This window comes from Dendrobates tinctorius, unplaced genomic scaffold (assembly GCF_039654945.1).
Source record: "Dendrobates tinctorius isolate UK_male_01 unplaced genomic scaffold, ASM3965494v1 ptg000250l, whole genome shotgun sequence".
Taxonomy (NCBI): domain Eukaryota; kingdom Metazoa; phylum Chordata; class Amphibia; order Anura; family Dendrobatidae; genus Dendrobates; species Dendrobates tinctorius.
This window is the reverse complement of record NW_027361917.1, coordinates 27,042,499-27,062,339: the sequence shown is the minus strand read 5'-3', so window position 1 is coordinate 27,062,339 and position 19,841 is coordinate 27,042,499. Positions and strand designations below refer to the sequence as shown.

The following is a 19,841-nucleotide window of genomic DNA, read 5'->3' as shown; positions in this document are numbered from 1 at the left end:
GGGGACCACGGTAGGGCCTGCGCGCCCTCTTCTCCCCACGGTCGCCACATCCATGAAGGCCCCCGTTCTTTCGGGCCTTGTTCTGCGCCCCCCCCCGTTTTTTCTTCATCAGGCAGGGGTATACAGGGGTCGGGCTGTGGGAAGCAGGGACGCGGCCCGGGGTTGCGGCCCGGTGTTGCGGCGCGTCTTCCGCGCCGACCCCCTGCTGACAGGCGGCCGGCGCTATTAATTTAGGCCCCGGCTTCATCTCGGGCCTACCGCTGCGTCGCGGCCACGCCCCCTGCCCCTTTCTTCTAAGCGGGCTTCTTTCCCGCCCGTCCTAGGCCTTCCCAGCCCCCTGCCTCACACCAGCCTGCTATTGGACAGCGGGCGGTGCTAAGGGGATCTCTGCGGCAAGCTCCGCCCTTCTCCCTCTGGCAGCGCGCCCTTTCCCTGGTGGTCGCCATCTTCTCAGCCTGCCAGCCGGACCTCATTCCCTGCCGGATTTCGGTCGCTGGGCCTTTTTTCAGCCGGATTGGCCTGGCCTCATCCTGCAGCCAGATCAGAGAGCGTCGCCCTTGGGGACACCGGACCGTGAGTAGCTCTGCACCTGCAGACTGACACCCTTCTCTGCCTTCTGTCCCCCAACCGGCCGGCACTGCCTCTCTTTTCACTATGTCCAACGCTAAGTCTGATCGTGCCCGCTCTGCGTCCAGCCCGACGCCGCTCAGGAGCCATCCATAGCCCCAGGGGCGAGTGAGCCCCCCATGCCGGGTTGGGCCTTCTCTCAATCACAGTCAGTGGCAGACCTCATCAAGGTGTCTCAGTCCCTAGTAGCCGTTCTGGACAAGTTGCCCTTGGGAGCTTCGGCGGGACCCAGCACGTCTCAGGACGTCCCATCTGAGCCAGCCAGCGGCAGTCGCAAGAGGCCCAGGCAGGACCTCCAGGCGGAGTCCTCCCCTCGTCCTACCTCACCCCATAGTCCCCAGCAGTCTCCCTCTCGGGCCTCCTCCCCCGAGTCAGGCGAAGCGCTTTCGGAATCGGAAGGGGTCTTAGAGCTGGATTCGGACCAGGATGCGAACATGAAGGTTACGGTGCAAAACCTCATTGCCGCGATTCACCATACCTTTGACATCGCTGACGCCCCTGCGAAATCCTCAGATCAGGAGGTTTCGTCCAGACGGGCGGAAACACCATCCAGGGTGTTTCCCTTCCATTCTGAGTTTGGAAAGATTTTTACAAAGGTTGAGAGAAGATCCGACCAGACGCTTTCAAAGAGGAAAGCGTCTCGGCGTGCTGTACCCGTTTGCTAAGAGCTCACGGACAACTGGGCTGCTTCTCCCTCGGTGGACCCTCCCGTGTCCAGACTTTCTAATAATTCGGTCCTTCCGCTGTCAGGTGTGGCGTCGCTAAAAGATTCTAATGATAGGATCATAGAATCTCTAGCAAAATCTGCCTTCGAAGCGGCATCAGCAGCGGTATGTCCAGTCTTTGTTTCTTCTTGGGCAGCAAGGGCCATATCCACTTGGGCAGATGACCTTCGGCAGGGCATTCTGGATAAGGCACGACCAGAGCATTTGGCCGATCTCGCCAATCAGATTTCCCATGCGGGGGATTATCTGCTTTCTGCCTCCTTGGATGCCGCATCTTGCGCAGTTTAGGCGTCAAGTAACATCGTGGCAATCCGACGTACAATTTGGCTCAAGGCCTGGCAGGCGGACTTGTCCTCTAAAAAGTCTCTGACCAATCTGCCTTTTCAGGGAGTGCGTCTCTTCAGATCACAATTGGATCAGATTATTAAGGACGCTACCGGAGGTACGAGTTCTCTTCTCCCCTCCAAGCCTCGCAGACCTCCTCCAAGGCGTCAGTTTCGTCCCTTTCGGACTTTCCGCCGTTTCAATACGGCAGAAAACCCTTCCAACCAGCAAAGGCCACAGGCACGTCAGGAAAGAAAGAAGGTTTCCTTCAGGCCCACTCCGTCCTGGCGGTCCCACTCTTCCCAGGGAAGACCGTCCAGATCTAGATCTGGACGGTCTACGTCCGCATGACTACCATCGGTCTCCCATGGGTCCCTTCCAATTGGGAGGTCGACTTCTCTTCTTCAGCGACGTCTGGCTCGCCTCAGTAGAGGACGCTTGGGTCAGAGAGATTGTATCAACAGAATACAAAATAGAGTTCTTTTCTCTTCCACGGGATCGTTTCTTACAATCCCGTCCGCCGAGGGATCCGGCCTTGGTCCCGGGGTTCGGTTCGGCCATCGCCTCTTCTCAGTTCCGGGGTGATTGTGCCCGTTCCCGAATCGGAACGCTTCACAGGGTTTTATTCAGACCTGTTTGTGGTGCCGAAAAAGGACGGGACAGTTCGACCCATCTTGGATCTCAAGTTACTCAACAAGAGAGTTCGCCTTCTCCACTTCCGGATGGAGTCAGTTCGCTCGGTAATTGCTTCCATGGAGGAGCAGGAATTCATGGGTTCCATAGACATCCAAGATGCCTATCTACATGTGCCCATATTTCCCGGACATCAGAAGTTCCTGCGGTTTGCGATTCTTCACGAACATTACCAGTTCGTCGCGCTTCCTTTCGGGCTCGCCACCGCTCCCAGAGTCTTCACGAAGATTATGGCGGCGATGATGGCCTTGTTGAGGATCAGAGGTCTCGTTCTTTTTCCGTACCTCGACGATATCCTGATCAAGGCCCCCTCCTTTCAACAGGCCCGCCTAAGTGTGGCGATCGTTCTAGACACCCTGTCCAGTTTTGGGTGGATCGTCAACCGGGAAAAGTCCTGTCTGGTCCCTACTCAACGCCTTGTGTTTCTGGGCCTTCTGTTCGACACTCGTCGGTCAAGGGTATTTCTCCCACAAGACAAGATTCTTTCCCTGCAGCAGGGCATGCGATCATTACAGATCACACGATTTCCATCCCTCAGGACAGCCATGAGGGTCCTGGGGAAGATGGTGGCGGCGATAGAGGCAGTTCCCTTTGCCCAATTTCACGCCAGGCCACTCCAGCAGGCCATTTTGTCCAGGTGGAACAGGTCGGCTCTGTCTCTGGATCGTCCGGTTCGCCTTTCCTGCCGGATCAGGCGGTCTCTCAACTGGTGGTTGACGTCTCCCCTCATTCTCTTGGGGCGGTCTTTTCTTCCCGTTCACTGGCAGATTGTCACTACGGACGCCAGCCTCATCGGCTGGGGTGCAGTGTTCCGCAATCACACTGTTCAGGGTCGATGGTCGACTCAGGAATCAGCTCCGCAGATCAATGTCCTAGAGATACGGGCGATCCATCTAGCTCTCGTCCACTGGGAAAGGCGCCTCAAGGGCCTGCCTGTCAGGATTCAGACACAATGCCACAGCGGTGGCGTATATCAACCGCCAAGGGGGGACACGGAGTGTCTCAGCCCTGGCGGAAGTGTCCAGAATTCTTCAATGGGCAGAGACCTTTGTTCCAACGATTTCCGCGGTTCACATTCCCGGCGTGGACAACTGGGCCGCCGATTTCCTCAGCCGCGAGGGTCTCGCGGCAGGGGAATGGTCCCTACATCCGGAGGTGTTTCATCTGCTCTGCCGTCGGTGGGGAACCCCAGATGTAGACCTCATGGCATCTCGCCTCAACAGGAAAGTCCCACAATTCGTGTCCAGGTCTCGGGACCCTCTGGCAGTGGGCGCCGACGCTCTGGCCGTCCCTTGGTCACAGTTCGTGCTCCCCTACCTGTTCCCTCCTCTGCCTCTTCTTCCCAAGTTGTTGAAGAAAATCAAAGCAGAGGGGATTCCAGTCATCCTCATCGCCCCAAAATGGTCTTGATTCGCAGACATTGTCAAACTTCTCGCGGACGCCCCCTGGAAGCTTCCCGACGGGCAGATCTGCTGTCTCAAGGCCCGATTTGCCACTCCAATTCTCGGTCGCTCAATTTAACGGCGTGGCTGTTGAGACCGAGGTTTTGAGACGGGCAGGATTCTCTGATCGGGTAATTCATACCATGATCCGCGCCAGAAAGCCGCCTTCTTCGAAGATCTATTACCGTACTTGGAAAAGCCTATTTCTCCTGGTGTGAGGCCAATGACATCGCGCCCTTGGTTTTTTCGCTCCCTTCTATTCTGGCGTTTCTTCAGGCAGGGCTGGATGCGGGGCTTGCTCTCAGTTCCTTGAAGGGTCACGTTTCGGCACTGTCCATTTTATTTCAGAAAACGCTGGCCTCCCGGCCCCAGGTCAAAACCTTCCTCCAGGGTGTGGCTCACACGGTTCCTCCGTACCGAGCTCCCGTGGATCCTTGGGATCTTAATTTGGTTCTTGAGGTTCTGCAGGGTCCTCCTTTTGAACCTCTCAGGGACGTTTCCCTTTCCCTCCTTTCTTGGAAAGTGGCCTTTCTGGTGGCCATTACCTCCATCCGGCGCGTGTCGGAATTAGCGGTACTTTCTTGCCGCTCTCCTTTTTGGTCCTTCATCAGGACAAGGTAGTTCTGCGGCCTCTGCCCTCTTTTCTTCCGAAGGTGGTATCTTCGTTTCACCTCAATGAGGACATTGTTCTGCCATCCTTCTGCCCGAGCCCAGCTCACCCTCGGGAGCGGTCTTTGAACAAGCTGGACCTAGTCAGGGCATTGAGAGTCTATCTAGCCCGGACGACTTCCTTGCGGAAGTCAGACTCTCTGTTCATCACCCAGCCTCAAAGGCCACTATTGCGCGCTGGATCAGATCGGCAATTTTGGAGGCATACCGGGTCAAGCATCGAGTGGCCCCTCCAGGGATCAGAGCGCACTCTACCCGGGCGGTGGGTGCCTCCTGGGCGGTGCGCCAAAGAGCTTCCGCGCTGCAGATTTGCAAGGCTGCAACGTGGTCATCGGTTCACACCTTTGTGAAATTCTACAGGGTCCACACCTACGCTTCGGCGGACGCCAGCCTAGGTAGAAGGATTCTGCAGGCTGCGGTGGCGAGTCCACTGGCCTGATGGAAGTTTGTTTCCCACCCCAGGGACTGCTTTGGGACGTCCCATGGTCTCTGTGTCCCCCAATAAGGCGAACGAGAAAACAGGATTTTTTGGGTTGCTTACCGTAAAATCTGTTTCTCGGAGCCTTCATTGCACTAACTGAGGAACTTCCTGCCGGTCGGTGGGGTGTACACTGCGGAGGAGGAGCTAACCTTTTTTTGTGCATAGTGTCAGCCTCCTAGTGGCAGCAGCATACACCCATGGTCTCTGTGTCCCCCAATGAAGGCTCCGAGAAACAGATTTTACGGTAAGCAACCCAAAAAATCCTGTTATTTCTATCTCTAAGCCTATGGCCGGTTTGAATATCTGGTGTTTCTATTACATGTACTTCATCTATGTCTGGCCAGTAGTTCAGTTTAACATGTGCTGTATATAATAAAAACGTTAGAATTTTCATAGTAGCAGACCAGTGGCTAGTATATTATGTGGTATTTACACTATAGGTACTTTATCCCCTTATATATACCCTGCTAGCAATTTGGCTTTACATGTGTGACTTGTGGGATAAATTTTGCACTTCTGAATTTACATAGCACTATGCACTTTTTTATGGACCATGGGTTGTAAGCTACTGATATTTGCACTGATGCACTTTATTTGATATACCATGATTCATGAATTTTTTATGAATTTCTCTCATACACGTGTTTAATAAATAGAGTGCAATTTATCTACACCTTGGTGTATGTGTTTACTGTTTTACGGATTCCTCTTGATTGCATGGAGTACTCTCTGCCATGTTCTGTATAAATTTGTATCTATTTTAGATTGTATCAAATAAAATATAAATTTTATTTAGTTTTGTGGTGTTTAGCCTCCCTGTTTTGGGTTTCTATTGTATTTTTTGGAGGTTGACAGTGTATTGGTCGTTTTCTTTTGGGTTTCTATTAGTGGTAGTAGTCCAGTGGCTCTGACTGACGGGATAATGTGGGATATTATGGGTAGTAGTCCTGTGGCTCTGGCTGACGGGATGATGTGGGATATTAGGGGTAGTAGTCCGGTGGCTCTGGCTGATGGGACGATGTGGGATATTATGGGTAGTAGTCCGGTAGCTCTGGCTGACGGAATGATGTGGGATATTAGTGGTAGTTGTCCGGTGGCTCTGGCTAATGGGATGATGTGGGATATTAGGGGTAGTAGTCCAGTGGCTCTGGCTGACGGGATGATGTGGGATATTATGGGTAGTAGTCCGGTGGCTCTGGCTGACGGGATGATGTGGGATATTAGGGGTAGTAGTCCGGTGGCTTTGACAGGATGATGTGAGATATTAGTAGTCCGGTAGCTCTGGCTGACGGGATGATGTGGGATATTATAGTGACTGGGGCTATGCAGAATGGGCGGGGCTCTACACTCAGCTTTATATATATATATATATATATATATATATATATATATATATATATATTCATTATAATTTGTTATAACTAACCGTAGTTAGTTACTAGTGATAAATATAATCCACCTGTGTGCAATCAGGTCTCCGTATAAATGCACCTGCTCTGTGATAGTCTCAGGGTTCTGTTTGATGCACAGAGAGCATCATGAAGACCAAGGAACACAACAGGCAGGTCTGTGATACTGTTGTGGAGAAGTTTAAAGCCGGATTTGGATACAAAATGATTTTAAACATCCCAAGGAGCACTGTGCAAGCGATCATATTGAAATGGAAGGAGTATCATACTACTGCAAATCTACCAAGACCCGGCCGTCCCTCTAAACTTTCATCTCAAACAAGGAGAAGACTGACCAGAGATGCAGCCAAGAGGCCCATGATCACTCTGGATGAACTGCAGAGATCTACAGCTGAGGTGGGACAGTCTGTCCATAGGACAACAATCAGTCGTACACTGCACAAATCTGGCCTTTATGGAAGAGTGGCAAGAAGAAAGCCATTTCTCAAAGATATCCATAAAAAGTGTCGTTTAAAGTTTGCAACAAGCCACCTGGGAGACACACCAAACATGTGGAAGAAGGTGCTCTGGTCAGATGAAACCAAAATCGAACTTTTTGGCAACAATGCGAAATATGTTTGGCATAAAGGCAACACAGCTCATCACCCTGAACACACCATCCCCACCGTCAACCATGGTGGTGGCAGCATCATGGTTTGGGCCTGCTTTTCTTCAGCAGGGACAGGGAAGATGGTTAAAATTGATGGGAAGATGGAAGGAGCCAAGTACAGGACCATTCTTGAAGAAAACCTGTTGGAGTCTGCAAAAGACCTGAGACTGGGATGGAGATTTGTCTTCCAACAAGACAATTATCCCAAACATAAAGCAAAATCTACAATGGAATGGTTCACAAATAAACGTATCCAGGTGTTAGAATGGCCAAGTCAAAGTCCAGACCGGAATCCAATCGAGAATCTGTGAAAAGAGCTGAAAACTGCTGTTCACAAACGATCTCCATCAAACCTCACTGAGGTTGAGCTGTTTGCCAAGAAAGAATGGGTAAGAATTTCAGTCTCTCGATGTACAAAACTGATTGAGACATACCCCAGGCGAATTGCAGCTGTAATCGCCTCAAAAGGTGGCGCAACAAAGTATTAAGTTAAAGGGGCCGAATAATATTACACGCCCCACTTTTCAGTTTTTGAATTTCCACAAAAATTTAAAATAACCAATAAATTTCATTCAACTTCACAATTGTGTCCCACTTGTTGATTCTTCACCAAAAATTTACATTTGGTATCTTTATGTTTCAAGCATGATATGTGGGAAAAGGTTGAAAAGTTCCAGGGGGCCGAATTTTTTCGCAAGGCACTGTATATATGACAACTGACACCCTGCGGCAAACCCTTAAGGCTGAGTTCACACGTGGCGTTTTTTTCGCATTTCCGCGGCGGTTTTAACCGTGCGATTTTTGCCGCGAAAACGCGAAAAATAAGCATCCCATGCATTCCTATGGGATTCCGCAATGCTGCGGTTTTTACCGCGGCAAAATTGCTTTGCGGTAAAAAACGCAGCATGCTCATTATTTTGCGGAATCACGGCGATCCCGCACCCATAGGAATGCATTGTTCCGCTTATTTCCCGCATGTAGCTGTGCACAACATGCGGAAAGTAAGCAGAACATTTGCGGATGGTACCCACGATCCGGAGGAGAGGAGACTGTCCTCCGGGCTTTGGGTACCATATCCCTGTAGAAAATAGAATTTAAAATAAAAAATATTGTTATTCTCACCATCCGACGTCCCTCGCAGCCTTCCCGCCTCTCTCCACGCTCTCGTTCCCAGTAATCCTTTGCGAAAATGCCCGCGATGACGTCCGTTCTCGCGGGATCGCGAAGTCTCGCGGTCATTCGCGCGACGTCATCGCGAATTACCGCGAGACGTCGCGATCCCGCGAGAACGGACGCCATCGCGGGCATTTTCGCAAAGGATTACTGGGAACGGCTGCGCAGGACGCCGGAAGGTAAGAATAACACCATTTTTTATATTTTTTTACATTCTATCTTTTACTACTGATGCTGCATAGGCGGCCTTAGTAGTAAAAAGTTAGTCACACTCGTCAAACACTATGTTTGATGAGTGTGACAACCCGTCAATCAGTTCTAATTACGCTTGCAAAATGCTAGTTTTTCTGCGGGAAATTCGCGGGAATTTAAAATGCGATTTTCAAGCGGAATGGAATTCCGGAATTCTCGCTGTAACTTCCGCGAGAGTTCCGTTACGTGTGCACATAGCCTAAATGTTGCTGTCAATAGCGACCACAACATCTAAGTGGTTAAAGGAGACTTAATAGCTGTCTACAAATATCTCAAGGGCTGTCACATTGTAGAAAGATCATCTTTATTCTCATGGACAAGGAAAGACTAGAAGCAATGGGATGAAACTGAATGGGAGGAGACACAGATTAGATATTAGAAAAAACGTTTTGACAGTGAGGGTGATCAATGAGTGGAACAGGCTGCCACGAGAGGTGGTGAGCTCTCCTTCAAAAGAAGTCTTCAAACAGAGGCCGGACAGACATCTGTCTGGGATGATTTAGTGAATCCTGCTTTGAGCAGGGGGTTGGACCAGATGGCCCAGGAGGTCCTTTCCAACTCTACGATTCTATGATTCTAAAGCACCTCTTACAGTTGTGGCCAAAAGTATTGACACCCCTGCAATTCTGTCAGATAATACTCAGTTTCTTCCTGAAAATGATTGCAAACACTAATTCTTTGGTATTATTATCTTTATTTAATTTGTCTTGATTGAAAAAACACATGAGAATGAAGCAAAAAGCAAAACATTGATCATTTCACACAAAACTCCAAAAATGGGCCAGACAAAAGTATTGGCACCCTCAGCCTAATTGTAACAACCCTGCTGGCATCACTACATGGCCTCCCATCCCCCGCACACCAACTTACTTTCTGCTTCAAGCCATGCTGTGAATACTGTCTGTTGCCAGCCCTGTGCTCCATGTGCTATGCCTCGTGTTCTCCTGCTTGCTCTCCATGTTTACTGACTGTGTGTATAGGGGGCGGCGCCTGAACTCTCTGGTTCTTATGCAGTCAGGGTGCACCTGGGTAATCTGTCCCTGACCAATCACCTGGAGCCCTTGACTATTTAGTTTCACCACTCCCACTGAAACATTGCCTGTGCAATGTCTAAACTCAGTTAGCTCCTTGCTGCTGAGGAAGCCAGGCCCTGTCTTGCCTTCTCTGAAGGCTCTTACTGCGTACTCTTGTGTCTTGGTACCTTGCCTAGCATTTCTCTGTCCGCCTGCCAGGAGGCAGAATATCCTGGCCCTTGAGTCTTGGTCCTTGTGTCTTTGTGTCTCTGTCCGAACTCAGTCTTACCTTTGTCTATCAGTCTCCCTTTCTCCTTGTCTGTGGCTCCCTTCCTTGCTGTGTCTTTCCTTGTGTCCTCCCTGTCTGTGCATCTGCACTCTCGCAGCTCTGTCTGCACTGCTCTTGCTGCCACTGCAGAACCTCTTGCTGCAGCTTCTCTCCACAGACCTTGTGGTTCTGCTTTGCTCCAGTCCTGCGGCCGCTGCAGAATCTCTTGCTGCAGCTTCTCTCCACAGACCTTCTGGTTCTGCTTTGCTCCATTCCTGCTGCCGCTGCGGAACCTCTTGATGCAGCGTCTCTCCACAGACCTTGTGGTTCAGCTTTGCTCCATTCCTGCTGCGGAACCTCTTGATGCAGCTTCTCTCCACAGACCTTGTGGTTCAGCTTTGCTCTACTCCTGCTGCCGCTGCAGAACCTATTTGTGCAGCTTCTCTCTCCACTCCTGCCTTCACCTGCACCTCCTGTGTGAACAGGTCCAAACCTGTTCCTTCTTATTTCACTCTTGCCTGCCTGCATCCATACCTGCACCTCCTGTGTGAACAGGTCCAAACCTGTTCCTTCATATTCCACGCCTGCCTGCATCCATACCTGCACCTCCTGTGTGAACAGGTCCAAACCCGTTCCTTCATATTCCACTCCTGCCTGCCTGCATCCATACCTGCTGTGTGAACAGGTCCCTACCTGTCCTGTGTCTCAAGCCGTGCCCGCCTGTCCTGTGTCTCAAGCCGTGCCCGCCTGTCCTGTGTCTCAAGCCGTGCCCGCCTGTCCTGTGTCTCAAGCCGTGCCCGCCTGTCCTGTGTCTCAAGCCGTGCCTGTTTGCCCAGTGTCTCCAAGCCACGCCTGCCCTGTATCTGTCGTACCTTCTTGCCCTGTGTCTCAGTCTGCCTGTCAGTCACATCTGTCCAAGTAACTTGTCTCCAAGTGGGATCAGCAGCCACAGCCAGACACCACCCTGGAGTGGCACCCGACAGCTATCTGCCGCACAAGCCTGACCTCGCCATCAGAGGCTCCAGTGAAGACCAAGGTAGCTGTCGCAGTCACGCCCCTTCCAGGGTAGTCTGGTCTGTGGCACAGTGGGGCCACAACCCCCGGCTCGCGCCATTCAGCCAAGGCGCGAGCGTGACACTAATACTTGGTTGCACAACCTTTAGCCAAAATAACTGCGACCAACCGCTTCCGGTAACCATCAATGAGTTTCTTACAATGCTCTGCTGGAATTTTAGACCATTCTTCTTTGGCAAACTGCTCCAGGTCCCTGATATTTGAAGGGTGCCTTCTCCAAACTGCCATTTTTAGATCTCTCCACAGGTGTTCTGTGGGATTCAGGTCTGGACTCATTGCTGGCCACCTTAGAAGTCGCCAGTGCTTTCTCTCAAACCATTTTCTAGTTCTTTTTGAAGTGTGTTTTGGGTCTTTGTCCTGCTGGAAGACCCATGACCTCTGAGGGAGACCCAGCTTTCTCACACTGGGCCCTACATTATGCTGCAAAATTTGTTGGTAGTCTTCAGACTTCATAATGCCATGCACACGGTCAAGCAGTCCAGTGCCAGAGGCTGCAAAGCAACCCCAAAACATCAAGGAACATCCGCCATGTTTGACTGTAGGGACTGTGTTCTTTTCTTTGAATGCCTCTTTTTTTCTCCTGTAAACTCTATGTTGATGCCTTTGCCCAAAAAGCTCTACTTTTGTCTCATCAGACTAGAGAACATTCTTCCAAAACGTTTTAGGCTTTTTCAGGTAAGTTGTGGAAAACTCCAGCCTGGCTTTTTTTATGTCTCGGGGTAAGAAGTGGGGTCTTCCTGGGTCTCCTACCATACAGTCCCTTTTCATTCAGACGCCGACGGATAGTACGGGTTGACACTGTTGTACCCTCGGACTGCAGGGCAGCTTGAACTTGTTTGGATGTTAGTCGAGGTTCTTTATCCAACATCCGCACAATCTTGCGTTGAAATCTCTTGTCAATTTTTCTGTTCCGTCCACATCTAGGGAGGTTAGCCACAGTGCCATGGGCTTTAAACATCTTGATGACACTGCGCACGGTAGACACAGGAACATTCAGGTCTTTGGAGATGGACTTGTAGCCTTGAGATTGCTCATGCTTCCTCACAATTTGGTTTTTCAAGTCCTCAGACAGTTCTTTGGTCTTCTTTCTTTTCTCCATGCTCAATGTGGTACACAAAAGGACACATGACAGAGGTTGAGTCAACTTTAATCCATGTCAACTGGCTGCAAGTGTGATTTAGTTATTGCCAACACCTGTTAGGTGCCACAGGTAAGTTACCGGTGCTGTTAATTACACAAATTAGAGAAGTATCACATGATTTTTCGAACAGTGTCAATACTTTTGTCCACCCTCTTTTTTTATGTTTGGTGTGGAATTATATCCAATTTGGCTTTAGGACAATTCTTTTTGTGTTTTTTCATTTAAGACAAATTAAATGAAGATAATAATACCAAAGAATTTGTGTTTGCAATCATTTCCAGGAAGAAACTGAGTATTATCTGACAGAATTGCAGGGGTGTCAATGCTTTTGGCCACAACTGTATAGTGCACACAGTGACATCTGCAGGCACAGCCGCCGGCTTCCAGAAGACATCCTACTCAAACCCTCCTGTGCGCTCTCGATGCATCTCGTTGGTTCCGGCTTCCAGCAGCATTTCCAGCCGAGCAATCATGTGCCCCCGCTCATTAAGGTAATGAATGTGCACCCGTCTCCACTCCCATAGGCGTGGAGGGAATATTCATTACCTTAATGAGCGGGGCCACGTGATTGCTCGGTATTATCTGACAGAATTGCAGTGGTGTCAATACTTTTGGCCACAACTGTAACACCATAGTTCCTCCGCGATCTTAGTCGTGATTGCTGATCGTTGCCATGATACCCCGAGGTCATCTGATGACCCCAGGGTACCGTGGGTTGTTAGACCCAGCTATAGTCCGGTTCTAACATGCTGAATCAGTACAGAATTGACAAGTCTCAGGCATTGCAGTACACAAGTCCTGCAGTGTATGAGACCAGCTATCAAAGTAAAAAATATTCATGTTCCACAGTGGAACTAAGTGAAAAAGTAAAAAGAAGTTAAATAAAATGGAAAAAATCTGCACAAAAATCACAAAAATCTGTTTCACCACTAAGAACGCAGCAATTGTGTTAAAATGAATATATAAAAAAAGTACATATAATTGGTATCTACACGTCTGGAACGACCCGAACTATCAAATGTGATGTTATTTACAGTATTCCATTTGCGAAAAAGTTAATAAAAATATGCCAAAAATGTCACTTTTTCATCAAACTGACATAAAAATTTGAACAAAAATTAATCAAAATGTCATATGACAAAAAATGGTACAAATGAAAACACTAAATCTTCTCACAAAAAAAGGTCCTAATATGGCTCATTCAGAGAAAAAAAAAAGTTACCTGTCTAAATATGGCAATGGAAAAACAAATTCATTTTCGAAATTATTGTTTTTATTCATGAAAAGCAGCAAAGCATAAAAAATATAAATCTGGCATCGCTGTAATTACACTGAACCGAAGAATAAAGTAGTCTAATCACTTTTACCGCACAGTGAACCGCACAGAAATAATAAATATAAAAACAATAACAGCAATTCAGCTAGTTTTTATGCATTGTGAGTCTGAAAAATCTGGATAAAAAGTGATCAAAAAATGTTATGGGGTGCATTACATATTTTGACCACTTTTTATTCATATTTTTTCAGCGTCACAATGGAACCAAAAAAATCTTCGTCTAGTGAGAAAAATAAGCCCTTATACAGCTTGGTTTACCAAAAAAATAAAAGTTTCAGCTCTCAGAATTTGGTGAGAAAAATTTTATAATTTTTATTAAAAAAAAGTATTTTCACTATGTGATAGTAGCAAAATGATATAAATCTGGTATCGTTATAATCGCACCGATCTGAAGAATAAATCCACCTTATCATTTATACCGCATGGTGAACTGCGCAAAAATAACTACTCTTGAACTGCTTTCTATTTGTTCATTTTCCCTCCCAAAAATTGGATTAAGGCTTGGTTCACATTTATCCTCCGCTCAGCTCTGACGTTGGTGTTTCCTTGTAAATTCCCCCAATCCACGATTCAGACAAAACTCCCAATGGAAACACTCACTTATGATGCAGATGGAGTCTCTTTGGACCGGGCTCTGTTCCAGCGGTGTCCCATTATTTTAGGCGTCTTTTTAGCGCACAAGTGTTGGGAAATCACAGATCTGTGCACGTCTAATAAAAAAAAAAAAAAATCATCCCCTATTTCCCCATTAAAAATCTAGATATTTAAAAATGGGGGGGGGGGGATCCACATCTGTGATAACGCCGCGTCCATGAAAGTCCAATCTGTCAATGTAACCACTTAAAGCCCCTCTCCAGCATTTCTTTTTTAGTGCAGGGCTGGAGTGATGCCACTAATCTAAGTTCCCTGTCTGTAGTCTTAGTCCACGTTCACACGTTGAGTATTTAGTGAGTATTTTACTACTTTTTTTATAAACTAAATCCAGGAGTGGGTGATAAATACAGAAGTGGTGACGTGTTTCTATTATACTTTTCCTCTGATTGTTCCTCTCCTGGTTTTGGCTTATAAATACTGAGGTAAAGTAGTGCCAAATACTGAATGTGTGAACGTGGCCTTGGACTTACCAGCGCCACTTCGGGCAGTCTCCAGCAGTTTATGACCTGCCGGATCCCTGCAGTGTTTGATGGCCGATCCAGAGGTCACAACTGATTGTTAGTCTATGAGAGGCAGAATGAGGCCAGAATGAGACTCTCGTAGCCTCACATTGAGCCCTTGTGACTGTCACCTCAGACTTAGTCAGTCAGAAGTCGCGGTCACAAGATAGTGGACAGGTGTGGCAGCGGGAAGAGCTGAAGACGGCGGCTGGTAAGTATAAGACTAGAGGGCAGGGAATTTACATTAGCAGCACCACTCCAGTGCTGAAATAAAAAAAAAATGCTGGAGTGGTGCTTTAACCTGAAAGGTAAACATTGTGGACCCCGAGGGCCACTTATTGCAGACCTCTTTAGTCTGTTTCCTACTTTTATACAAGAACCTTGTGTCTCTTGTATTCAACGTCTCTGTGTCCTGGTCTTCAGTCTTCTCTCATGTAGTTTGTTGTGTAGGGTATATACTATTTTAGGGCCCTGCCCCATCATAGAGATTGGCCCCCATAACACGTATAATGTAACTTGGGACAGGAGTTGACATTATGTTACAATGGGTGGAGATTTACTGTATGTGGTTCCGTCTGTAAATGACACCTCCATAATTCCTGGTTCTACTTGTGGAATACTGAGAGTAGTAATGATCACTCCCATCATTGTAAATTTGTTAAAAAAAAATTTTGTTGAAGTGATTCTGTCACCCCCTGGAGCGCTTTTAAGCTATTACTATGGGCATACAGGTAAAATAATGGTTAAACCAATCTTACCTGTATGCCTCCTAGCTGCTGTCTAGTTGTTGAGAAACTGAGTTTTAATCTTTTATGTGAATGATTTCTTCCAGGCTCTGGGGCATCTGGTGCCTGGAAGAAATCTCTGCCTCCTATCTTATCATAGCTCCCCCTCCCATACACCTCACTCTGCCCTGTGACATGCAGCTGTGGCGCCATAATCTCGTGCCCCGCTCTCACACTATTATCCATACCTTAGCTGTCCTTTAATGGACAGTGTCTTCTTTCTTCTTCTGTGCAGGCGCTGGTGAGTCACTGCACTGCAGCAATTTCTCTCCTGCGCAGAAGAAGGATGAAGACACTGCCCAGAGAAGGGAGGATAAGTTACTGCTGATAGTGCAAGTGCAGGACGGAGGTACAGTATTACAGCACCACTGCTGCACGTCACAGGGCAGTGTGAGGTGTATGGGAGGAAGAGCTATAAGATAGGAGGCAGAGATTTCTTCCAGGCACCAGATGCCCGGAGCCTGGAAGAAATCAATAAAGCGAACCTGTCAGCACGATTTTGAGAAATAAACTACAGACATTGTCATGTTACCGCTATTATACTGATTAAAATGATACCTGTGGGCAGGTCTCTTCTTGGTTTCTCTGACTGGAAGATAAGACTCTGCCTACAGTCCTACCCCAGAGCACAGGCATTTCATTAACTGAAAGCTCCTAACACTGATTACACAAGAACCACAAGACAGATTTCATCACCTCAGGTATCATTTTAACCAGTATAACAACGGCAACATGCCAGTCTCTCTAGTTTACTTAGCAAAATCCTACTGACAGGTTCACTTTAACATAAAACATTTAAAACTGAATTTCTCAACAACTAGATCGCAGCTATCAGGCATACAGGTATTTTAATTATTCTTTCATGTGTATGCCCATAGTAATAGCTTAAAAGTGTCCCAGGAAGTGACCTATTCCCTTTAAAGAGCAGGGATCAATCAAAGTCTGGCCTTCACAGCACTTGTTTGTGAAATTGTATCATGGCACGGTGATGGTAGCATTGTGGTTTGGACTTTTCTGCTGTTCTTTGCTGCTGGGCTAGAGTGACTTGATGGGACATTTAATTCTGAATTTCATCAGCAATTTCTAAAGGTCAAAGTCAGTCAGGATATCTATCCATAAGCTGAATCTGAAGAGAATGTGGGTCATACAGAAAGACTATGACACTAACTAAAGTCATTCTTCAAAAATTGGATAAAAGGGAATTTGTCACCAGATTTTTACTATCTAATCTAAGAGCAGCATGAAGTAGGGACAGAGACCCTAATTCAGTGGTATGTCAGTAACAGCAGCCCAGTAAATGATACATCACTGAAATCAGGGCCTCTCTCTGCCCTTTCATCATGCTGCTTTCAGATGTGATGGCAAAAATCTGATGCCAGATTCGCTTTAAAGAAGAATTAAAGTTTTGGAATGGCCAAGTCAAAGTTCTGACCTTAACCCTATAGAAATTTTGTGGAAGGACCTTAACTGAGCAGTACAAGGGAGAAAACTCACAGATTTGAAACTGTTTTGTATGGAGGAATGGCCTAAAAGTCCTCCAAGCTGATGTGCAGCAGTAATCAACAATTACTGGAAACATTTAGATGGTTATTACCGCACATGGGGGTCACACACATGCTGAAAGGAAAGGTTCATTAGTTACATTACCGTTCAAAAGTTTGGGGTCACCCAGACAATTTTGTGTCCTCCATGAAAACTCAAAGTTTTATTAATCAAATGAGTTGCTAATTGAATTTAAAATCTAGTCCAGACATTGACAAGGTTCAAAAAAATAATTTTCTCCTTCAAACTTTGCTTTTGCCAAAGAATGCTCCCTTTGCAGCAATTACAGCATTGCAGACCTTTGGCATTCTAGCAATTAATTTGCTGAGGTAATCTGGAGAAATTTCACCCTATGCTTCCAGAAGCCCCTCCCACAAGTTGGTTTGGCTTGATGGGCACTTTTTGCATACCATACGGTCAAGCTGCTCCCACAACAGCTCAATGGGGTTCAGATCTGGTGACTGCTCTGGCCACCCCATTACAGATAGAATACCAGCTGCCTGCTTCTTCCCTAAATAGTTCTTGCATAATTTGGAGGTGTGCTTTGGGTCATTGTCCTGTTGTACGATGAAATTGGCTCCAGTTAAGCGCTGTCCACAGGGTATGGCATGGCGTTGCAAAATGGAGTGATAGCCTTCCTTATTCAAAATCCCTTTTACCTTGTACAAATCTCCCACATTACCAGCACCAAAGCAACCCCAGACCATCACATTACCTCCACCATGCTTGACAGATGGCGTCAGGCACTCTTCCAGCATCTTTTCAGTTGTTTTGCATCTCACAAATGTTCTTCTGTGTGATCCAAACACCTCAAACTTGGATTCGTCTGTCCTTAACACTTTTTTCCAATCTTCTTCTGTCCAATGTCTGTGTTCTTTTGCCTATATTAATCTTTTCCTTTTATTAGCCAGTCTCAGATATAGCTTTTTCTTTGCCACGCTGCCCTGAAGGCCAGCATCCCGGAGTCGCCTCTTCAATGTAGACATTGACACTGGCGTTTTGCGTGTACTATTTAATGAAGCTGCCAGTTGTGGACCTGTGAGGCATCGATTTCTCAAACTACAGACTCTAATGTACTTGTCTTATTGCTCAGTTGTGCAGCAGGGCCTCCCACTTCTCTTTCTACTCTGGTTAGAGCCTGTTTGTGCTCTCCTCTGAAGGGAGTAGTACACACTGTTGTAGGAAATCTTCAGTTTCTTGGCAATTTCTCGCATGGAATAGCCTTCATTTCTGAAAACAAGAATAGACTGTCGAGATTCACATGAAAGTTCTTTAATTCCGGCCATTTTGAGAGTTTAATGGAACCAACAAAAGTAATGCTCCAGATTCTCAACTAGCTCAAAGGAAGGTCAGGTTTATAGCTTCTCTAATCAGCCAAACTGTTTTCAGCTGTGCTAACATACTTGCACAAGGGTTTTCAAGGGTATTCTATATATCCATTAGCCTTCTTACACAGTTAGAAAGCACAAAGTATCATAAGAACACTAGAGTGATGGTTGTTGGAAATGGGCCTCTATACACCTATGAAGATATTGCAATACAAACCAGACGTTTGCAGCTAGAATAGTCATTTACCACATTAACAATGTATAGGGTGCATTTCTGAATCATTTAGTGTTAGCTTCATTGGAAAAAAACTGTGCTTTTCTTTTAAAAATAAGGAAATTTCTAAGTGACCCTAAACTTTTGAACGGTAGTGTATCCATTCACAGATGTAATATTGCATCATTTTTCATGATATGAAATTATAAAGTCTAGTAAGGCTCATTTATTTGATTCTCTTTATCTACTCTTAGAACTTGTGTAAAAATCTGATGTAGTTTAACTCTTAATTTATGTAGAAATATGGAAAATTCTGAAGGGTTCACAAACTTTCAAGCACCACTGTATATCCCTTAATGAAAGACATCATTGTCTGATTTTCCTGTACAGCAGGAAAACTCCTTTAGTATTTGCAAAGACGTATTTCATGATTACATTTTTAATTTTGAATTTGTTGATGGTTTTATAGTTTGGATACTTGATGTACAGTAGCTGCATTAAAAAAATATAGAATTTTTTGTTAAATTTACATTTAGCTAAATGCTAGAGAAATGTTACATTTTAAAAATACATCTTATTTTTTTTTCTTCTAGATGTGCTCCAGAGTCATTCACATCACTATACAGATCGTACAGACGTTTATTTTTTATGGTTTCACCATATGGACTCTATCTTGGATCTGAAAATTGTTGAACTTGTAAAGACATAAGTGAGATTCCCAACTGCCATCATCTTTTGCTACTGTACCAAGCACTGGGAAATAAGTATTGTATCAGGCCTGAGTAGCATTTTGTTTGTAAATTACATTATTTTAACACATTTCTATGGCTTTTTGTAATCAACTGAATTTACTCAAGCAAAAATGATTAAAGCGAGCCTGTCAGCATGTGGCCACCGCCTTTTAGGGCTTATCTACAGCATTCTGTAATGAATGTAGATAAGCCCCCAATCCGACCTGAAAGATAAGAAAAATAAGTTTTATTATACTCACCCGGAAAGGCGGTCCGGTGTGGTCCGATCCGAGGGGTGTCGCAGGTCCGGGTCTGGAGCCTCTCATCTTCTTGCGACGCCGTCCTCCTGCTTGCTTCATCGCTCACCGGCATCACGCTGCTGAGAAGGTGTACTTGTTGAGGGCAGATTAAAGTACTGCAGTATGCAGGCGTCAGGCCACTCTGACCTTTCACGGTGCCTGCGCACTGTAGTACTTTGATCTGCCCTCAACAGGGCAGAGAAGTACGCCTGCGCAGAAGCGCGATACTGGGGAGCCATGAAGCAAGCAGGAAGGCAATATCGCAAGATGGGAGGCGCCGGACCGGCAACATTGGACAAGACCGCCCCCCCGGGTGAGTATCATAAAACTTATTTTTCTTATCTTTCAGGTCGGATCTGGGGCTTTTCTACAACATTATAGAATGCTGTATAACAGCCCTGAAAGGCAGTGGTCACATCTTATATCAGCCAAAAGTGCTCACAGGCTCCCTTTAAAAAGTACAAATAAAAGGTGTTTTCTTTTATTTCTATACATCGAGTTTAGAACGTAAA

General features: G+C 46.6%; 1 protein-coding gene across 1 annotated transcript in view; it reads left to right on the top strand.

Moving 5' to 3' along the window:
- The window catches only part of CEBPZOS (CEBPZ opposite strand), a 57,409-nt gene extending 38,291 nt beyond the window's left edge, over positions 1 to 19,118 (top strand). The window contains exon 5 of the mRNA XM_073557595.1: positions 18,893 to 19,118. Coding sequence (XP_073413696.1) covers position 18,893 — 1 coding nt within the window. The 3' untranslated portion in view covers positions 18,894 to 19,118. The remainder of the gene's footprint in view (positions 1 to 18,892) is intronic.
- Positions 19,119 to 19,841: the final 723 nt, after the last annotated feature.